The sequence below is a fragment of the Phycodurus eques genome, chromosome 21 (assembly GCF_024500275.1).
Source record: "Phycodurus eques isolate BA_2022a chromosome 21, UOR_Pequ_1.1, whole genome shotgun sequence".
Taxonomy (NCBI): domain Eukaryota; kingdom Metazoa; phylum Chordata; class Actinopteri; order Syngnathiformes; family Syngnathidae; genus Phycodurus; species Phycodurus eques.
In genome coordinates, this window is record NC_084545.1 from 13273674 (window position 1) to 13290369 (window position 16696).

Here is a 16696-nt window from a genome sequence, read left to right on the forward strand (position 1 = left end):
TCCGCGTTCCTTTCATTTTCATCCCCCTCTTTTTCCTTCCAGCGTGTTCAATCCAGTTTATTCTTTAATGCAGCTTGTTTAGAAGACTGACCTGTCAGTTCTGATCGCCCCCTCTCCAAGTAGCTGCCCTATTTATTTAGAGGAGGCGGCGAGTGACATCACATTCTAGATTGGAGGGTGAAATTCGAACAGGAACAAGAATTGCTGTAAGGAACCGGGCAGAGGCAGAAATGAGTTGAAGAGGGCAGGTTGGATCTGTTTGTGCTCTTGTCTTGTTAGTTTTGCTAATAGGAAAATGACAAATCAATAATAAATGACAATAGACGTTTTTGCTGGTTAGATACTTTAGAGATGCCCAGGTAGTATCCTTGTTGAATGCTGTCACATCTGCTGGGGACGCCATGGACGACTTGAAAATGTGGCCTAAGGATCCCCGTAAAGGTGAAGGAAGTCAATCAACAGTGTCTCTCTCTCCCCTCCTGCACTCACTTGCTGCATTTACAGCTTACGTGAGCCCGGCCCAAGGCACCCTCAATCGCTGCTCAGGAAGAAGCTATTTTTGTTGTCATATTCACTTTTCTACATGCGTTGCATGAATCATAAGCATTATCTTTTACTTTTAAACCATTATACACTCCCCGAGAAATTAAACATGAACTTTGACTAAATGTCAGCTGGGTCCATGTAATTTTGTTGGGGATCAAGTTATGGCTCAACCTCATGTTTTTGTGTAAAACAAAAAACAAACAAAAAAGTAAACCATATTCTTTTAGTAACTACTGTCTACTTGTTCCAAAATTATCTGCAAACACTATTGAAGAATCACTTAGAATACATGTTAATTTAATTTCCTGCAGACCCAAGAATTGTTTTGCCAGTTGGGTTGGGTTTTATACTATATATATATATATATATATATATATATATATATATATATATATATATATATTACACACTCACACTCACACACACCCACACCCACACACACACACACACACTTACTTTTAAATTCACTGTTTACAGGATTCAGGGACACAGTAGTAAAAGTATTTTAGCACCATGGACAGCAGCAAGTAGTGAACAAAATTCATTAGAAACCTCTTAATTAACTAACTCCTTATTATAGCGTCAAGACAACACAATTTGGCATTTTTTTTATAATCGGGATTCCCCTTTCATTTATACAAAGGAGTAATTTTTTGTGGGGACCAACACAACGCGAGTAGGGTCCATCGAGATGATAAGAAAGAAAGCGACCCCTCAGTGAGTGATGGTGTTCGGAATACATTATACAACAATGTATAATGATATTTATTATGATACTGTTTTCAAATGAAAATTTTGACTAACATTTTTCAAATTAAAAATGCATTTGTACAAATCTACAAAACTGCAGTCTTCTTCCCTCATACATGGACTTACTTTCTATACATGGATTAGTGGATATCCCTTATCATTACATGCATGAATTACATGATTTAGGTGTATGCCAGGGATCTATTGTTACCATACGACATACATTCTCACACCGTATGTTATGGTAATCTGATGAAGCGTTTTCAGATTGTATAGTTTGTCCCACAAGGGCAAAAAAGTTTGAAGTATGTTGGCTGCATAAAAATGTACTTTTGGCATCAGATGACACTGCTCTGGTTTGTCTAGACATTTCCTCACTTTATACCTGTCGCCTCTTTTACTCAAGTCCCTCCTTCCATTCTAGTGTCAAAATAAGTGACATTATGGGGGAAATTCGACAGGGAGGTATGTTAGCAATGGGCTGTGTGACAGGGACAAGAAAGTTTAGAATTATTTTTACCTCTTTTTGACTGTGGGGGGATATATTTCTGACTTTTTATGCTGATGCTTTCTCTAGCTTGTCGCTGAATGCACACCCCAATCTAGGTCAACCTACTTCACAGACTCCAGCACAGTGTGCGCTGCGAATGCGATGTGTTGCACATTCTGTCAGCACTTCAGGCTATGACAGACAATATATGCATTTTCACAGTACTGAAAGCGGTTGAATATTACTATTTTGCACTGGATGACTTCTGATAAATGGTGGACTTCGGAGTAATAAAGTTGAGCATATCATAGGACTGCATTAGCTGCAGGTATTGATTGAACGGGTGAAAGTTGCCTGCCTTTGAGGCCGTAGAAGAGCAGCAGGCCTCAGGCGTAAGATCACAGCCGTGTGTGAGCCGCCTCCTCAATGAGAGAATAAGGCCGCTGGAGACGTGAGCCACGTCCACCTCCAGTCTCATCCTCCAGTTACTTCTGGGCTTTACTCAGGCTTATCGCACCTCCAGAGGGAACGTAAGACCCGACATGCATTTTCAAGATCGGCGCAGGTAGTTGTGAGCTTTTATTTCCGTTACCACATTATGTTTTGAGTCTGCGGTATCTTGCTAACACAAAATGCTCTGGAATCCCCAAATTCATGCTTTCATCAAAATAAAAGTACAATACACCTTCCGTCCTTTTTTCTTTTTTTTTTTTTTAAAGCCTCACCTAACTCAGCAAGTTTTTAGCGGGTGGTCCTGTCCCATGCAAATTAGTCACTGCCCACCCCCCCCCGCCCACCTCTACTGCAGGGCCAACTGCGAGTACAGCTATCATTAATGTGACGGCTTAGGGCAGTGAAGGGATTGAAGCTACTCGAATGGACAAGTAGCTTCTACTTGCACTTGCATGGTAGGTTAATGAGAATACAAAATCTCTATAGGTGTGAATATGAGTGTGAATGGTTGTGTGTTCACAAGCATGTGCCCTATGATTGGCTGGTGACCAGCCCAGGGTATACCCAGACACAAGGTACTTTTATTGGCAATTCTTCAATATGCGTAACACATACAGAGGATTGAAATTACATTAATCAAGGGCGCGCAGTGCTACAAAAGACAGTACAAATAATAACATCAATATAATTGATACACTGACTGAATAATTGTGTCCCTATCGTGATAGAGTTCATGGTTGTCAATTGTTGTGCGTGGATTGCTATTAGAAAAAGTAGGTGTGATATTATAATAGGGAACACCAACATACTGTCGCAGCTTTAGCTGTTCCTGTAAGTTTGGCTTAAAAAAAGAAATCTATTTATAGCTTTTGGAAGAGCATGCATCTTATGTGCTTGCCTACACATGCATACAATTGTGCACCCACTTCATCTCTGTGGAGTGCGAACTAAATTATGCATTATTCAGAGTTTAATATGAGACATTACATGGAGGTAAATTAGAGCCATCAATCACGGGAGACGTTTGTATGCGCCATTCGTCAGGGGATCATTTTAGAAAAGCAAAAGAGTGTTTGGCACCAGGAATGATTGGCTGGCAAAATTGGGCGTGAAAATTAAAATGATCGTTGCCTCATTTTGAACCTGGCTTCACTCTGACAACATTAGTGCTATTAGCCATATGTTAGCAACGATTATTGTGTAAGCCACTGCGGAAATTGAAGTCTGCACCAAACAGGTAATGTGCTCAAAACCCTGAACAGTCATTAATTAACTGAGTCACAATTTGATTTAGGGAGTTCAAAACACCGAGACGAGATGTGAAAATGTTCCTTGTTGAAAAGCCTACAACAGCTGCGACCCCCACTCCTGCATTGGGCCCAGGGTGGAGGCCCCACGAACGGCGAAGGTGGAAGCAGAAACGGGGCAAGCGTGGAGGTATCCGAGCTAGGCTAGCGGCTAAACCACACACCTCTATTGTGTTAGCCAACGTACGCTCTCTGGACAACAAGCTGGATTACATTGGACTACTCCACTCTACCCGTATGACTGGGAGAGTGCTGTGTTTTTGTGTTTGTGGAAAACATGGCTTAACAGCAGCGTTACAGACGGCGCCATTCAGCACGACCGGCTAGCATGCTACCGAGCGGACAGAACTCTCGCGGGAGGTAAGACTCGCGGTGGGGGACTGTGTGTTTACATCAATGCTACCTGGTGCCGGGACGCTCTCCTGGACAGTCAACACTGCTCACCACTACTGGAGTTTATGGCTCTGAAGTGCCGGCTGTTTTATTTACCGAGGGAATTCACTGCCATAGTGCTTGTGGCTGTCCTCCAAACTCCAGCAATAACAGGAGTAAGGCTCTAAATGAGCTATACCATCATATCAATGAACAGAAGATGGCCCACCCAGATGCTTTCCTCATCCTAGCTGGGGACTTCAACAATGGTGACCCCAAGGCTGTGTTTCCAAAAACCGACTCAAACATTGACTGTCCAACACGGGGAAATAACACTCTGGGCAAAGTCTTTAACCTCCTGAGAGGGGCCTCCAAGGCCCATCCCCTCCCCCACCTCGGCGCTTCAGACCATCCCAATGTTATGCTAATCCTAGTTTACAGACCACTGGTTAAAGTCTCCCAACCAGTTACGAAACAGGTTTGAGTGTGGTCAGAAGGGTCCCTTGAGGCACTTCAAGATTGTTTCGCCACCACAGACTGGACCATGTTCAAACAGGCTGCCACCTACAATTCCATCACAGACCTTCAGAAGTACACAGAGACCGTTACTGCCTACATCAGCAAGTCCATGGATGATGTCACCACCACTAAGTCCATCACTCTCCGTGCTAATCAGAAGCCATTGCTGTCAGGGGAGGTCTACAGACTACTGAAGGTCCGCAACACGGCTTTTAGATCTGGGAATGAGGAGGGCCTGAGGACAGCCAGGGCCAATCTGTCCCGTGGCATTAGGGAGGTCAAGAGGGAGTACTGCAGGAAGATCGTCAACCGCTTCAGTGACAGCAGTGACACCAGGAGTCATCTCCCTCCTGCCTCAATGACTACCATCTGGTAGCGCTCACTCCCATCCTGATGAGTCCTGAGTCCATCAAGTCCTCCCTCCCCCCCTACTTGGACCCCTTCCAGTTTGCATATCAGTCCAACCGGTCAACCCATGACGCAGTCTCCACCGCCTTCCACTCTGCCGTCACACACCTGGACTCTAAGGATTCATATGTTAGTCTGCTGTACATAGACTTCAGCTCAGCATTCAATGCCATCATCCCTCCCTCACCAACTCATCTACAAACTGGACCAGCTGGGGCTCAACACTTCAATATGCACCTGGCTGCTGGACTTTCTGACAGGGAGACCACAGGGAGTATGAGTCGGCAGCAAAACATCTAGCACCATCACTCTGAACACGGGGGGCCCTCAAGGTTGTGTGTTGAGCCCCCTCCTCTTCGCCATACTGACCTATGACTGCACACCGACATACAGCTCCAACCTCTTCATCAAGTATCCAGACGACACTTTGGAGGGTCTCATCAGCAACGGGGACGCAGCACCAAGTTCCTGGGAGTGCACATCACCAAGGACCTCTCTTGGACCAGCAACACCTCATCACTGGCCAAGAAGCTCACTAGCGCCTCTACTTCCTGCACAAGCTGAGAAGAGCCAGAGACCCGACCCCCATCATGTGCTCATTCTACAGAGGGACCATAGAGAGCATCTTGACCAACTGCATCACTGTATGGTATGGAGCCTGCACCGCATCCTGCCGTATGACTCTCCATCTCATAGTGAGGGCAGCTGAGAAGATCATCGGAACTGCTCTTCCGTTCCCGCAGGACATTTACAGCACCCGCCTCACCTGCAAAACCCTCCGCACAGCAGGGGATGCCACCATCCATTACACAGTCTCTTCACTCTGCTGCCATCAGGGAGGAGACTGCGGAGCCTGCGTGCCAGGCCTAGCCGACTCAAAGACATTTTATTCATCAGGCTGTCAGAAACCCTCTGCCCCCTCTACCTCTTCTGTCCTCTGCCTACCTGAACTCTGAACTCTGATGCACCACAAACATGCACACACACACACACACACACACACACTCACACCAGACTCAGGGTTGCACTCGCCACTTTAGCAGCACTGGGGTTTTGTCATCTAATTTATATGTCTTATTTGCCTTGATTCTCTGACATTGACTATGTTTCACACGTCACGTGATCTTTGCTATTTGCACATTCAATTAATACTTTTTATACCGTATATACTATAGTTTATTTAGCTTTTATATTGATATTACTTGTGCTGCCTTTGGTAACACCGTGGGCCCTTGAGTACCGTAATTTCATTCCTCTGTATGTGTTATGCATATTGAAGAATTGAGAATAAAAGCACCTTGTACCTTGTGCACCCCAACTCCCCTGAACGCAGAAAAAGAAAAAGCTCATTTATGAGCTAGGCATGTGTAAAGCTGTGTTGATTTTATGTCATAGAAGAAGATAGGCTGATCATTTTTCTATTGCTTGTTTTTGAGTGAGAAGATACTATACATTTTAGAGAGGAAATACTCATATTTAACATTTAAAAAAAAAAAAAAAAAAAAAAAAGTCAAACAAAATAAATGTCCTTTCCAGACTGCCTGTTGTACCACTTTATAATAACCAATCTTCTTCATTATGTCATTTTCTCTACCGCTTATGCGCTGCTATTCAGGGAGGTGTATCCAAGCTGACTAAGAGTGAAAGGCAGTCTTAACCCTGGACTGGTCACCAGTCAGCCACAGGGCTCGAAAGAAAAATGTCCAACAATATCAAATCATAAAGTGGTAAAAAATAAAAAAATAAAATAAAAAAAGTAATCCTGGGCCCTTGCCCGACCTCACCCGAAATGGAAATTGTTGACATATTTGATTGTTACAATTTATTTGCATAATAGGGATAACAAATGCTGATCAAAAACAACACTTTGCCTGAGACATACAAAATCTTGGCATTTCTACCCCGCAACGAACCCTATTCCTTGCGTAGACTAACAGGAAGCAGCACACATTTCCACCAGTCCAATTAAACGTGTCCCAATCGCCGTCTAAGCTGAGGTCCCTGTTGCTTTGTATTCTGCAGAAAGTGGTGCATTTATTCAGTAGAAGCTGCTGACAATGGCGGCTGTGTGAAGCATTCTGGGATAGTGTGGCATTGTGACACTTGATGGGAAATGTGTTATAGCGGCATTATCTCTGTAAAAGCCAGCTTTGCAATTTTCTCAACACAGTCGTGGTCAGTGCATCGACCGCAACGGTTTTCTATAGATGATCACTTTTCATAATAATGTGCATTGTAACATATGTAAACAGTTTTGCAGGGAGTTGAGGAATTTGGTCTGTTTGCACAGGATGTAATTGCATCTTTTGTCAGCGTGTCACGATGAAAAAAACGAGCAATAATAGAGGATATCTGATGAGCCACAGGCCTCAAAACGCTGTTACTCAATGTCAGTAAAACTCCCACTCCTTTATGAAGGTGTTTAATAAACAGCTGAGGCTCCGTGACGCTCCTCTGCTTCAGTGTTGTCTTTGCTGGGGTCTTGGTCGCTCAGAATCCAAAGTGCGGTGTCTCATTTCCTCTTATAGAGTGAAGATGCCATGCCGAGAAGTGCTGTTTGACAGCCAAAGTGAAAATATCCATCTGCAGGCTGCCTTAACAGCATCTTTTATTTACAGACACCACCCTGCCTAGCCTGCTGTCTCTGTCCGCTGGCTAAGCAGACTAACTGGACTCACTGTTTGATTTACAAACATTCTGACTTGTTTACGGTCTTTCTTTATGCTAATGGTTGACTTGCCCTCAATGGAGATCGTATCACCCGGTGCGGCTTTTGTCAGGCTGCCTACTGAACCGACACTAAGGCTCATTTGATTCTTCTGTTGAAGTAATCGTGCGATAAGAATTACGTAGATTGTGTGGAATACTGTATTAAGTCATCGTTCATTTTGCCTTAGTCAACCAAAGAAAATGACTCAAAGCCTACACTGAGACTGCATCCATAAAAACACAAAACTTACTTCTTTCTATGAAAACCACTTTATGTACTTATTTTGAGGCAGTTTTGACTTTTTCTCTAAATTTTAAGCGAGACAAAAAGATATAAAAGGTTTTAAGATACAAGATCTTATTTTAAGAATCATGTCAAGTTAAACCATACTGTCTTTTTGTCTTGCTGAAAATTAAGAAAGTCAACACTATGTTAACGTAAGTACATTGAGATCTTTTCACCAGAAATAATATACATTTACGAGGTAAGTTATGCGTTTTCGGAATTGTTGCTCTCCAACATTTTGCACCAAGTACCACCTCAAAAAAAAACATCGATCTCCAAGTACCACCATCATGACCAATGCTGAAATAGAGTAATATAGTAGGACTAAGTGAGCTTCAAAAACAAGGTAGATATTTAGTAAGCCAAAGAACATTCACACTGCGCTTAAATATAGGAAGAGAGAAAAACTACTAACTATTTGGTTAAAATGTATTTGACATCATGGATGGATGGATGCATGTTTAAAAAGACACCATTGATAAGTTATATGGAAATGTGTTGTACTTGAAAGTTAAATACATGTGAACTATATTTAAATATGTGGTGTACTTGAAAAGTAAAACATTTACTCTACTGGATGTAAAAAAGGTTTTAAGTGGCTGTCGTCATGTTACAAATGTAGATTTCAATTCAGTGATTCTTTCGCTTACCACTCGCGGTCCTCGTACCGCACTTTGAGAATCGCTGTCCTAGATAATTTAGCCTTTTGCTATATGAGCAATAATTCACAAAACATCTGGTAAGGTTGAGGCACGTATGGCTAAATGTTCAAAATGTATTCATCCACACAACATTACGGAGGATATTGTTTCATCATTATTTGCCTTCAATAACTATGCTTTTAAATGTAAGCTAGCTATCATTATTGCAATGCACAGAGCAGAAAGGTGCACTGGGCACAGTTTTGACCAAACAATAGTTGGCACAAACTTGGATGTCAACATTAGACATTGTAATTGGACTGATGAGTCTCCCAGGAAAGAGACTCCACTAACTTGCCTCATTATTTACTTTGCTCTATTGACAATGTCCACTCCCTGTGGTCTCTTTGCTGTAAAACTTGCTGCCCTACTTCCCGATTTCTTAGTCTTTTTACTAAGCTTTTAAAGAAGATTAAATATAAATGCCATTTGGTTTCCACATTGTGCCATTCTAACCCGCCATCCGTTTGCTTATATTAAAGTCTAAGTAAAGACCAGATTTATGATGACGTAAAGGCTTTGTAGCAATCACGATCACCTTGCAGACTTTGTGTGTCTCCTACGTGTTTAATCAATGCGAGTCTGTAGCCTGGAAAATATCAATTCATGACTCATCAGTGTGTCAAAATCCACTTGGATGATGTGGCTGAAGATGCGATGAATAACCTAGCAAATGTCAAACACATTAATTCTCTGTTTGAAGTCTGGTTTAGGCTTTCTGAACGGATGAGACATGAGGAGGACGGTGCAGAAAATATGATTCGGGTAACATCAATTTCACACATGCTTTTGAGATGTCGGTGTCTTTGGCACGTCCAATATTTCAGCATGCGCAGGTCTACTTTGTAGAAATCTCAATTTGGAGCGGTCAAACAACACATCTTTTATCATGCGTGTATGCATACCTGCTAATAAAGGGCACAACTTGTATCTGGAAAAAGGTGCCCAATGTTAAAGATTACAAAGGTAATCCTCATTCATCCATCCGTCCATCCATTGTCTGAGCCCCTTCTCCTCACCAGGGTCGCGGGCGTGTTGGAGCCTATCCCAGCTATCATCGGGCAGGAGGCGGGGTACACCTTGAACTGTTTGCCAGCCAATCGCAGGGCACATACAAACAAACAACCATTCGCATTCACACCTATGGGCAATTTAGAGTCTCCGATTCATGCATGTTTTTGGGATGTGGGAGGAAGGAAACCGGAGTGCCCGGAGAAAACCCACGCAGGCACGGAGAGAACATGCAAACTCCACACAGGCGGGGCCCGGGGATTGAACCCCGGTCCTCAGAACTGTGAGGCAGATGCTCTAACCAGTCGGTTAGAGCATCTGTGCCGCCTCCTCAGTCATCTCATGAACAATTCTTACGTTACTGTTCATGGATTGTGAATATCTTCATTTGTCGTGAAATAAGGCTATTGAATTTATGAAACAATATTTTTCAAACTAAAGAAGAGGCATTTGGCATTCACTTTAAACATGATGGATTAAAACACATTTTGCAGAATAAAGAAATGGACCTTAATTGCATTATGGTCAAATAGCTTTAAAAGACATGATCTGACCTTGAAAGATCGAGTTATTTTTGTTAATTGCGCCCATAGGTGTTTTTAGCGTGCTATCTGCACAGAGCATCTGCACCTTCTAGTGAAATACAGTCGTTATTTTCTCATTCATTCCTCATTTTTTGCTGTAATTAACCATAGCTCACTGCTTATGTTGTTAGGTAGCAGGTAAGCTAAGGTTATTTCTTGCTAGGAAACAATTCAGGTGGTCAGAGATGGCAACACTGGTCTCTTTGAATTGGAATGAGAGAAGCTAGCTGTTGTGTCATCTCCAATTTGTTTGTTTAATGCAGGGGCGTCAAACTCATTTTTGTCACGGGCCACATCATAGTTATGACTTCGCTCGGAGGGCCGCTACGACTGTGAACCCAAATAAACAAAAGATTACCACCTAGAATTACATACAGTATACACAACACATTCATGAATAACCAGTTTTATAAAAACATGTTTTTTTCCACTATTACACGTGTTTTCAAAGGGGGATTGGGAACAAAAAAAATGCTTGCAGATATCTCAAGGTCATTACACCAGAACACAGTTAGCGATTTTGATTTGCTTTCGCGGGCCTCATAAAATGATGTGGCGGGCCGGATCTGACCCCCGGGCCACCCGTTTGACACCTGTGGTTTAATGACTCCTCTCCATTCCTCTTTTTGCTGTGGCTCAACATTTAAATAACCTTCATCAGATTTGATGACTTAGTCATTGACTTTCCCCAAAAAGTGTTATGCTTGTCTTTCATAAATGTGGGAATGAAATTGCGTTCAAATATACTAAAGAGTGAAATATATCTTGCCTGGCCAGCAGCTCAGTACCCCTAAACCGCTGGTCCTAGAATTGGCCCTGATAGCGCCTGTGAATGTTTTTGATCATTTCAGCCATGCCGGTGCCAGAGCAGCCCGCTGAGCAGGAGAAGGGCGCCATGGTTCCCCCGGTGATGTCGGGCTCCAATGGAGATAGGTCAGAGACGGAGACAACCTCATCTATCCTGGCCTCAGTCAAAGAGCAGGTAGTAACACTTTCCGTTACGTACGACATTGGACTTCAGGGGGAATTTGCGCTGCGAACAAAACGTCTTGCCAATTCTTTGTCACAACAACAATATTCAGAGGCCTTGAAACTCGAAAATGAAAATTAATAACTATGATAATGGTGGTTGATGCCAAAATATGGGCTCCTGAATCCCTGATACAAAAAGAAAACCATTCATGGATTTGCAAAATAATAGTTTTTTCCCCCCTTTCAATTGTACATTATTAGTATGATTATCTTTCAACTGCATTTGGACTTTATGTAAGTTTAGTCTTAAAAGTGTGTCTTCTATTTTGACAAATGTATGAAATTGTTTTGTCAAAAGGTTTATGACACTTTCATTTCGACAAGGTATAGCGACCTCATGTAAATGAACTTTCACCAGCTTCGGCTGAAAAAAAAAAATAAAAAATCCAGAAGATTGTGTATCTGGTTGGATGTATTGTGCTGGTAACTGATATTTAGTGTGGCCTTTGCTCTTTTTCTTCATAGCTTTCAGCTTCCAGGCAGCTCTAAGGGTTATTTAGGCGACTGTTGTGCATGAAAGAACATAAAGATTGAAAGGTGCCAAAGGATTTTGAGAGTATAATGGTTGGAAATGATGGAGCATTACTGGGCTCCAGCTGTTGCCAAGAAGACATAATTGAAATAGTCATTAAAAGCTCGGCAATTACTCAAAGTGGTCCTTTTTCCATAGCTGAACATGACAAGAGTCGAGGCTTTTTGGTGGTGCCTGGGAAGACGGAAAGGATTAGAAGGCAAGTACTGCAAAGGTCAACAGCCATGGTATTTAGGTGTGTGTGTGTGTGTGTGTGTGTGTGTCTATGTGAGTGTGTGTGTACTTGCGCGCGTGCAATTGTTGGCTTTTATCTTGTTTAAGCAGCGAATCAACATGCTCAGACAGAAAGAAGCAAGAAACAAAAGACATTTGATGATCCCAAGTCTCCATCTGAAAAACAAAAACGTTGCTTTCGCACTAATTGCATTGGGTGATTGGTGTTTAGTCTTGGTTTCATTCATCGTGCAGCTGAATGCTGTTCCATTAATTGGCATACACAGTACAACAAACTTCGGAGGCAATAAATGTTTTTAGTTTAATTAAACAGTGATGGAATATCCAATCTACTCTGAGTGGTGAAAGGGCACCTATTGCAAATTGCTTGACGTCCATACAGTATTAGAGATTGACCATTTGACTAAATTACCAAGGGCACCTGAAGGAAGATAATCAATGAACTGTGGGTCCATCTATCCATCCATTTTCGATCGCGCTATAGCGGCACTAGGGTTGCAGGTAACTGAAGCCCATCCCAACTGATTTGAGGGTGACAGGTGTGGCACACCCCGAACTGATCGGCAGTAAATTAAAGGGCACATGTAGACAAAGAACCGTTCACAGTTCACTTTGGAAAACTTGGTCTTCAATGAACCTAACATGCAAGTTTTTGGGATGTGGAAGGAAACAGGAGTAGGTCGAGACAAAACCAACACAAGCACAAGGAGAACATGGAAAAACTCCACACATTGTTCCAATGGAGAGTCGAACCGGGATATCCTAGCTGGGAAGCAGAAGTGCTAAGCACGAGCCAGATTTGCTTAAAACAAATATACTGTGGTACCTTGAGTTTTTCCAAGTTACGCATGCTCGATTTTTTGCTTTGTCTTGCGAGCCAACATTTGAGTTACGACAGTAACAAACCCAGCTTGGCACAGATGGACGGGTCTGCCAAATTGGTCTTGCACTTACACGAAAATCAATATGCGGCAGTTTTCATGCTGAAGCGCAGCTGCACTGTCTACAAAATTGGAGCCCATGGTGTCTCAGACTAGTTGAGACTGAATCAACAGCGTCTCCCCTCCATTGCACTCCATTTTGTCACACTTGCTTCACGACAGGATTAATCAACAATGAATTCCGCAACCCATGTTAAATATTTTATTGATCCAACTTTATGCCCATGCATGTGATTCTCATCACATTTACAGAGCATTATTTCGTGCTCACAGTTAGTTAGAAGAAAGTTTCTACAGTAAATATTAAGGGTGCCGCTGTAACATTCAATTGCATTTAGGTGCATTTAGCTTAAAAACGGAGTAAGTCAATGGTAATCTGGTAATTTTATTTTTTTGGATAGCTTCTTTGAGGATGTAGTATCTGTGCTAACGTAATGGAGGATTTTGTTGGCTTAGGGTGGTATAACCTTCTCGAGGTCAACTGTGAATCAGTTATGTCTACAGGAAATTAGTCTTACTTTTAATCGGCGTATTTTCTGATGTGTAAATCTCCAGCTAAAATGTTCACCATTAACATTTTCCTGCACCGCTTCATGTGGAACCGTTTGAGTTTCTTGAGATGCTTTGCAGGATGTTGCATCAGCTCTTAGGTTGCCTCAGGAGAACTTCACCAGACCTACCGCTGCTAACATGCTTCGCAGTATTGCTCCATGGATATTTAGTTGAAGTTAAGGTCTGTTGGAAAAGAAAACTACTTTTGTGTTTTTTCTCAGATATATATCAATCCATCCATTGATTTTCCGAACCGCTTATCTTCAGTAGGGTTGCGGGTGTGCTGGGGCCTATCTCGGCTGACTTCAGGCGAGAGGCGATGTACACCCTGAACTGGTCGCCAGCCAATTGTAGGGTACATAGAAATAGACTACCATTCGCACTCACAGTCACACCTATGGACAATTTAGAGTCTTCAATTAAGTCACCCACCTTGTCGCCCATATATGAATCCATAAAGCCTATACTTGATTATTAAGTAATTCATGCTATTTGATACTGTATTTTAAACATACCACGTTTTATCCGAAGAAAAGCATTATGGCTGGCAAGAAGTGTTTATGATTCGCAATATCACCTTCAAATTTATTGTTGCGTACCGTGACGATAATGACATTCTCCGCATAAACATCTTAATAATGATTAATTACATCATGGTAATTTGGTTCATTGGGACGGTTACATGTCATTAGAATCACAGACACCAAAGGACACAGGAAACGCCTTAGCTATAGACCCTTTCCACAAAATTTGAATATCATGGAAAGGTTTGTTTATGTCCGTAGCTCCATTCAAAAAGTTAAACTTTCATAGATTCAGGGCCCAAAATGTAAACAATTTCAAGTATTTATTTGTTTATTTCTTTTAAATTTGGGCTTCCAGCTCATAAAACCCACAAAATCAGGAATTCAAAATATTAGCATACTGTGACGAAATCATCCCAAATTTTGCAGGCCATAAATATTTTAAACTGAGTGTCACACACTGATTATCTACTAAACTCAAAGCACATGCACAGGTTTCCCCAGGTGTCATTAAATTGCTTCAGTTTGGTTCAATTGTCTCAGTTGGGTTCAGTATGGGGAAGACTGCAGAATATGAAATATTTTGAATAGAAAATGAACTTTCCCAATACTGGTTATGGCTTCCGCAATTTGACCCTTGAAGGAATTATTTCCATTTCCATGACTTCCTTTGGCAAATCCTTTTTTTTTTTAAACCAAACATATCGGAGGTTGCAGGAGCAGCTTTTGTTTCACTTCACAGATTCCACTGTGTTATATTTTATACAGATGTATCTTGTCTTTGGTGTTCTCTGCAAAATGACTTGCATGTGATTAAACTATACATGGGTTCATTTCTTCGCTAAGCTTGTTGCATGTGAGCTGAAAGTCTCCATAATCCACCAATCCAGCATCAAAGGTTCTCCACTGAAAGAGTTTGTGTATGTGATAGAAGCAAGGTCTTGTTCAGTGCACACAAGATAATATATTCTACAAACGTTTGTATACTCTGGACTGCTGCGTGCAGGTCTCCAGACTCTCTTCGTTGTTTCAATTTGGCCTTTAAAAGGAAAACCTTATTCTTTCCAACACGCTTCCTCTGTTCAATATACATCATTTTCAAAAGAGACCACAAGTAGCTTAAGCAGTCACTTTTCTGTCGGTGTCAGCTGCTCAGGACTCTCAAAGTACAGTAACTTGCACCCACATTCATTGAAAATTGCCTACTTTCAATCAAGTTAGTGTTGTTGAAGTTGAATTGAGTGCACTAATTGGCTGAAACCAGCAGAGTCGCTGTTGGTTTAGTCTGAACTAGTTTGTGGTTTAACGAATAACAACATGAGATCAGCTGAGAAGTTCAGGCCAGATGCTGTAATTCTGATCAATACAACAATGGCACGGAAAAAGAAGTTCAACATTTGTATCCTTTAATTTGTTGAAGAAGCATTACTGTATGCATTTTGCACGTACAGTATCTACAGTACAGTTTGCACGAGATATACAGTGTAACTATCTCGCTTATAATGAAGTCAAACCTGTTCTGCTTGCTGTGAAGGAGCTTTATTTCTTACAGTTTCTTCCGTGAGCCTTCAGGACACTGCAATTCTACCTCTAGGGAAGTAGCCCATGTGATGACTGAGTGGTTTCTAAACAACACAGAAAGCTGCCAAGGTGACTTGTAATGATTTTTCACTCGAGGTGTGTCACGGTAATACCTTCTCACTTCCTTTTGCTCGGTGAAAGAGCAATGCGTTCGTATATAAATGAACTAGGAATGAAAGTTTAAATGCAATTTTCCCCACACAAATTGGTGTACTCAGGCTGTGTGCATATTTAACAGCCCCACCTCCTCCTTCCATCCGCCTTAACATTACCTTGCACCTCCATCAGTGCATCTTGTTGGATAAATCATCACAAAACTTAAAAGATCTATACACTGCACAACAATTTAATTTTAAATGCTTGATGATGACAAAAAATGTTATGAGTATTTTATTATTATTTTTTTTTTAAAGTACAATAAGCGGTTTGTATTAGTGTACACACCTGAAACTAATAGGGCTTTAATTGCAGCATTCATTCTTTTGGGGTAAAAGTGTGTCAGCATGGCACATCAGAACGTTTTCTCAAAAGAGAACAAAGTGTTTAAAATTACGAGCAATCGCTTGTGCACAGCTGTGATTGGCTGGCAAACAGTTCAGGGTGTACCCCGCCTCCTGCCCCAGCTGGGATAGGCTCCAGCACGCCCGCGACCCTAGTGAGGAGAAGCGGCTCAGAAAATGGATGGATGGATGGATCTCTTGTGCACAGCCACCGTCAAGCCATTCCACAGTTTTTCTATTGACGTTACTATAGGTGTGGTTATTCAAAACCTTTATTATTTTTTTTTGTGCGAAACCTCTGTTTTGTTGACTTGTGCGGATACCTTTGGTCACTGTCTTGCTAAAAAGTATATTCCGATGGTTTTGGGCCAAAATGGATTCGACTGGTGTTTAGGACTTCTCCACTGCATTTGAAAAGGTTTGTTATTTTACAGCTTTTCTCATTATAACAAAAGTTGATGACTCTGTGCACCCATCTGCATTTCACCGTTGTAGTGTCCCTAATCTTAACGCTCACAGGAAAAATGAGCAATCTGTTCCATTGTTTGTTTGAAGAATTTTAGCACAAGATACATACAAAAATGCAATGTAATTTGTGTTTGATGTTTTCTAGTCACTGATAGTGTAGTGGTACACTCGCCTGACTTTATTGCTGGCAGCGTGG

The 16696-nt window shown here is 41.8% G+C and overlaps 1 protein-coding gene across 1 annotated transcript in view; it reads left to right on the forward strand.

Annotated features, from left to right (window-relative positions):
* ctnnd2a (catenin (cadherin-associated protein), delta 2a) overlaps positions 1 to 16696 on the forward strand; it is a 215704-nt gene that overhangs the window by 18858 nt on the left and 180150 nt on the right. Inside the window, exon 3 of the mRNA XM_061666667.1 lies at positions 10988 to 11118. Coding sequence (XP_061522651.1) covers positions 10990 to 11118 — 129 coding nt within the window. The 5' untranslated portion in view covers positions 10988 to 10989. The remainder of the gene's footprint in view (positions 1 to 10987; positions 11119 to 16696) is intronic.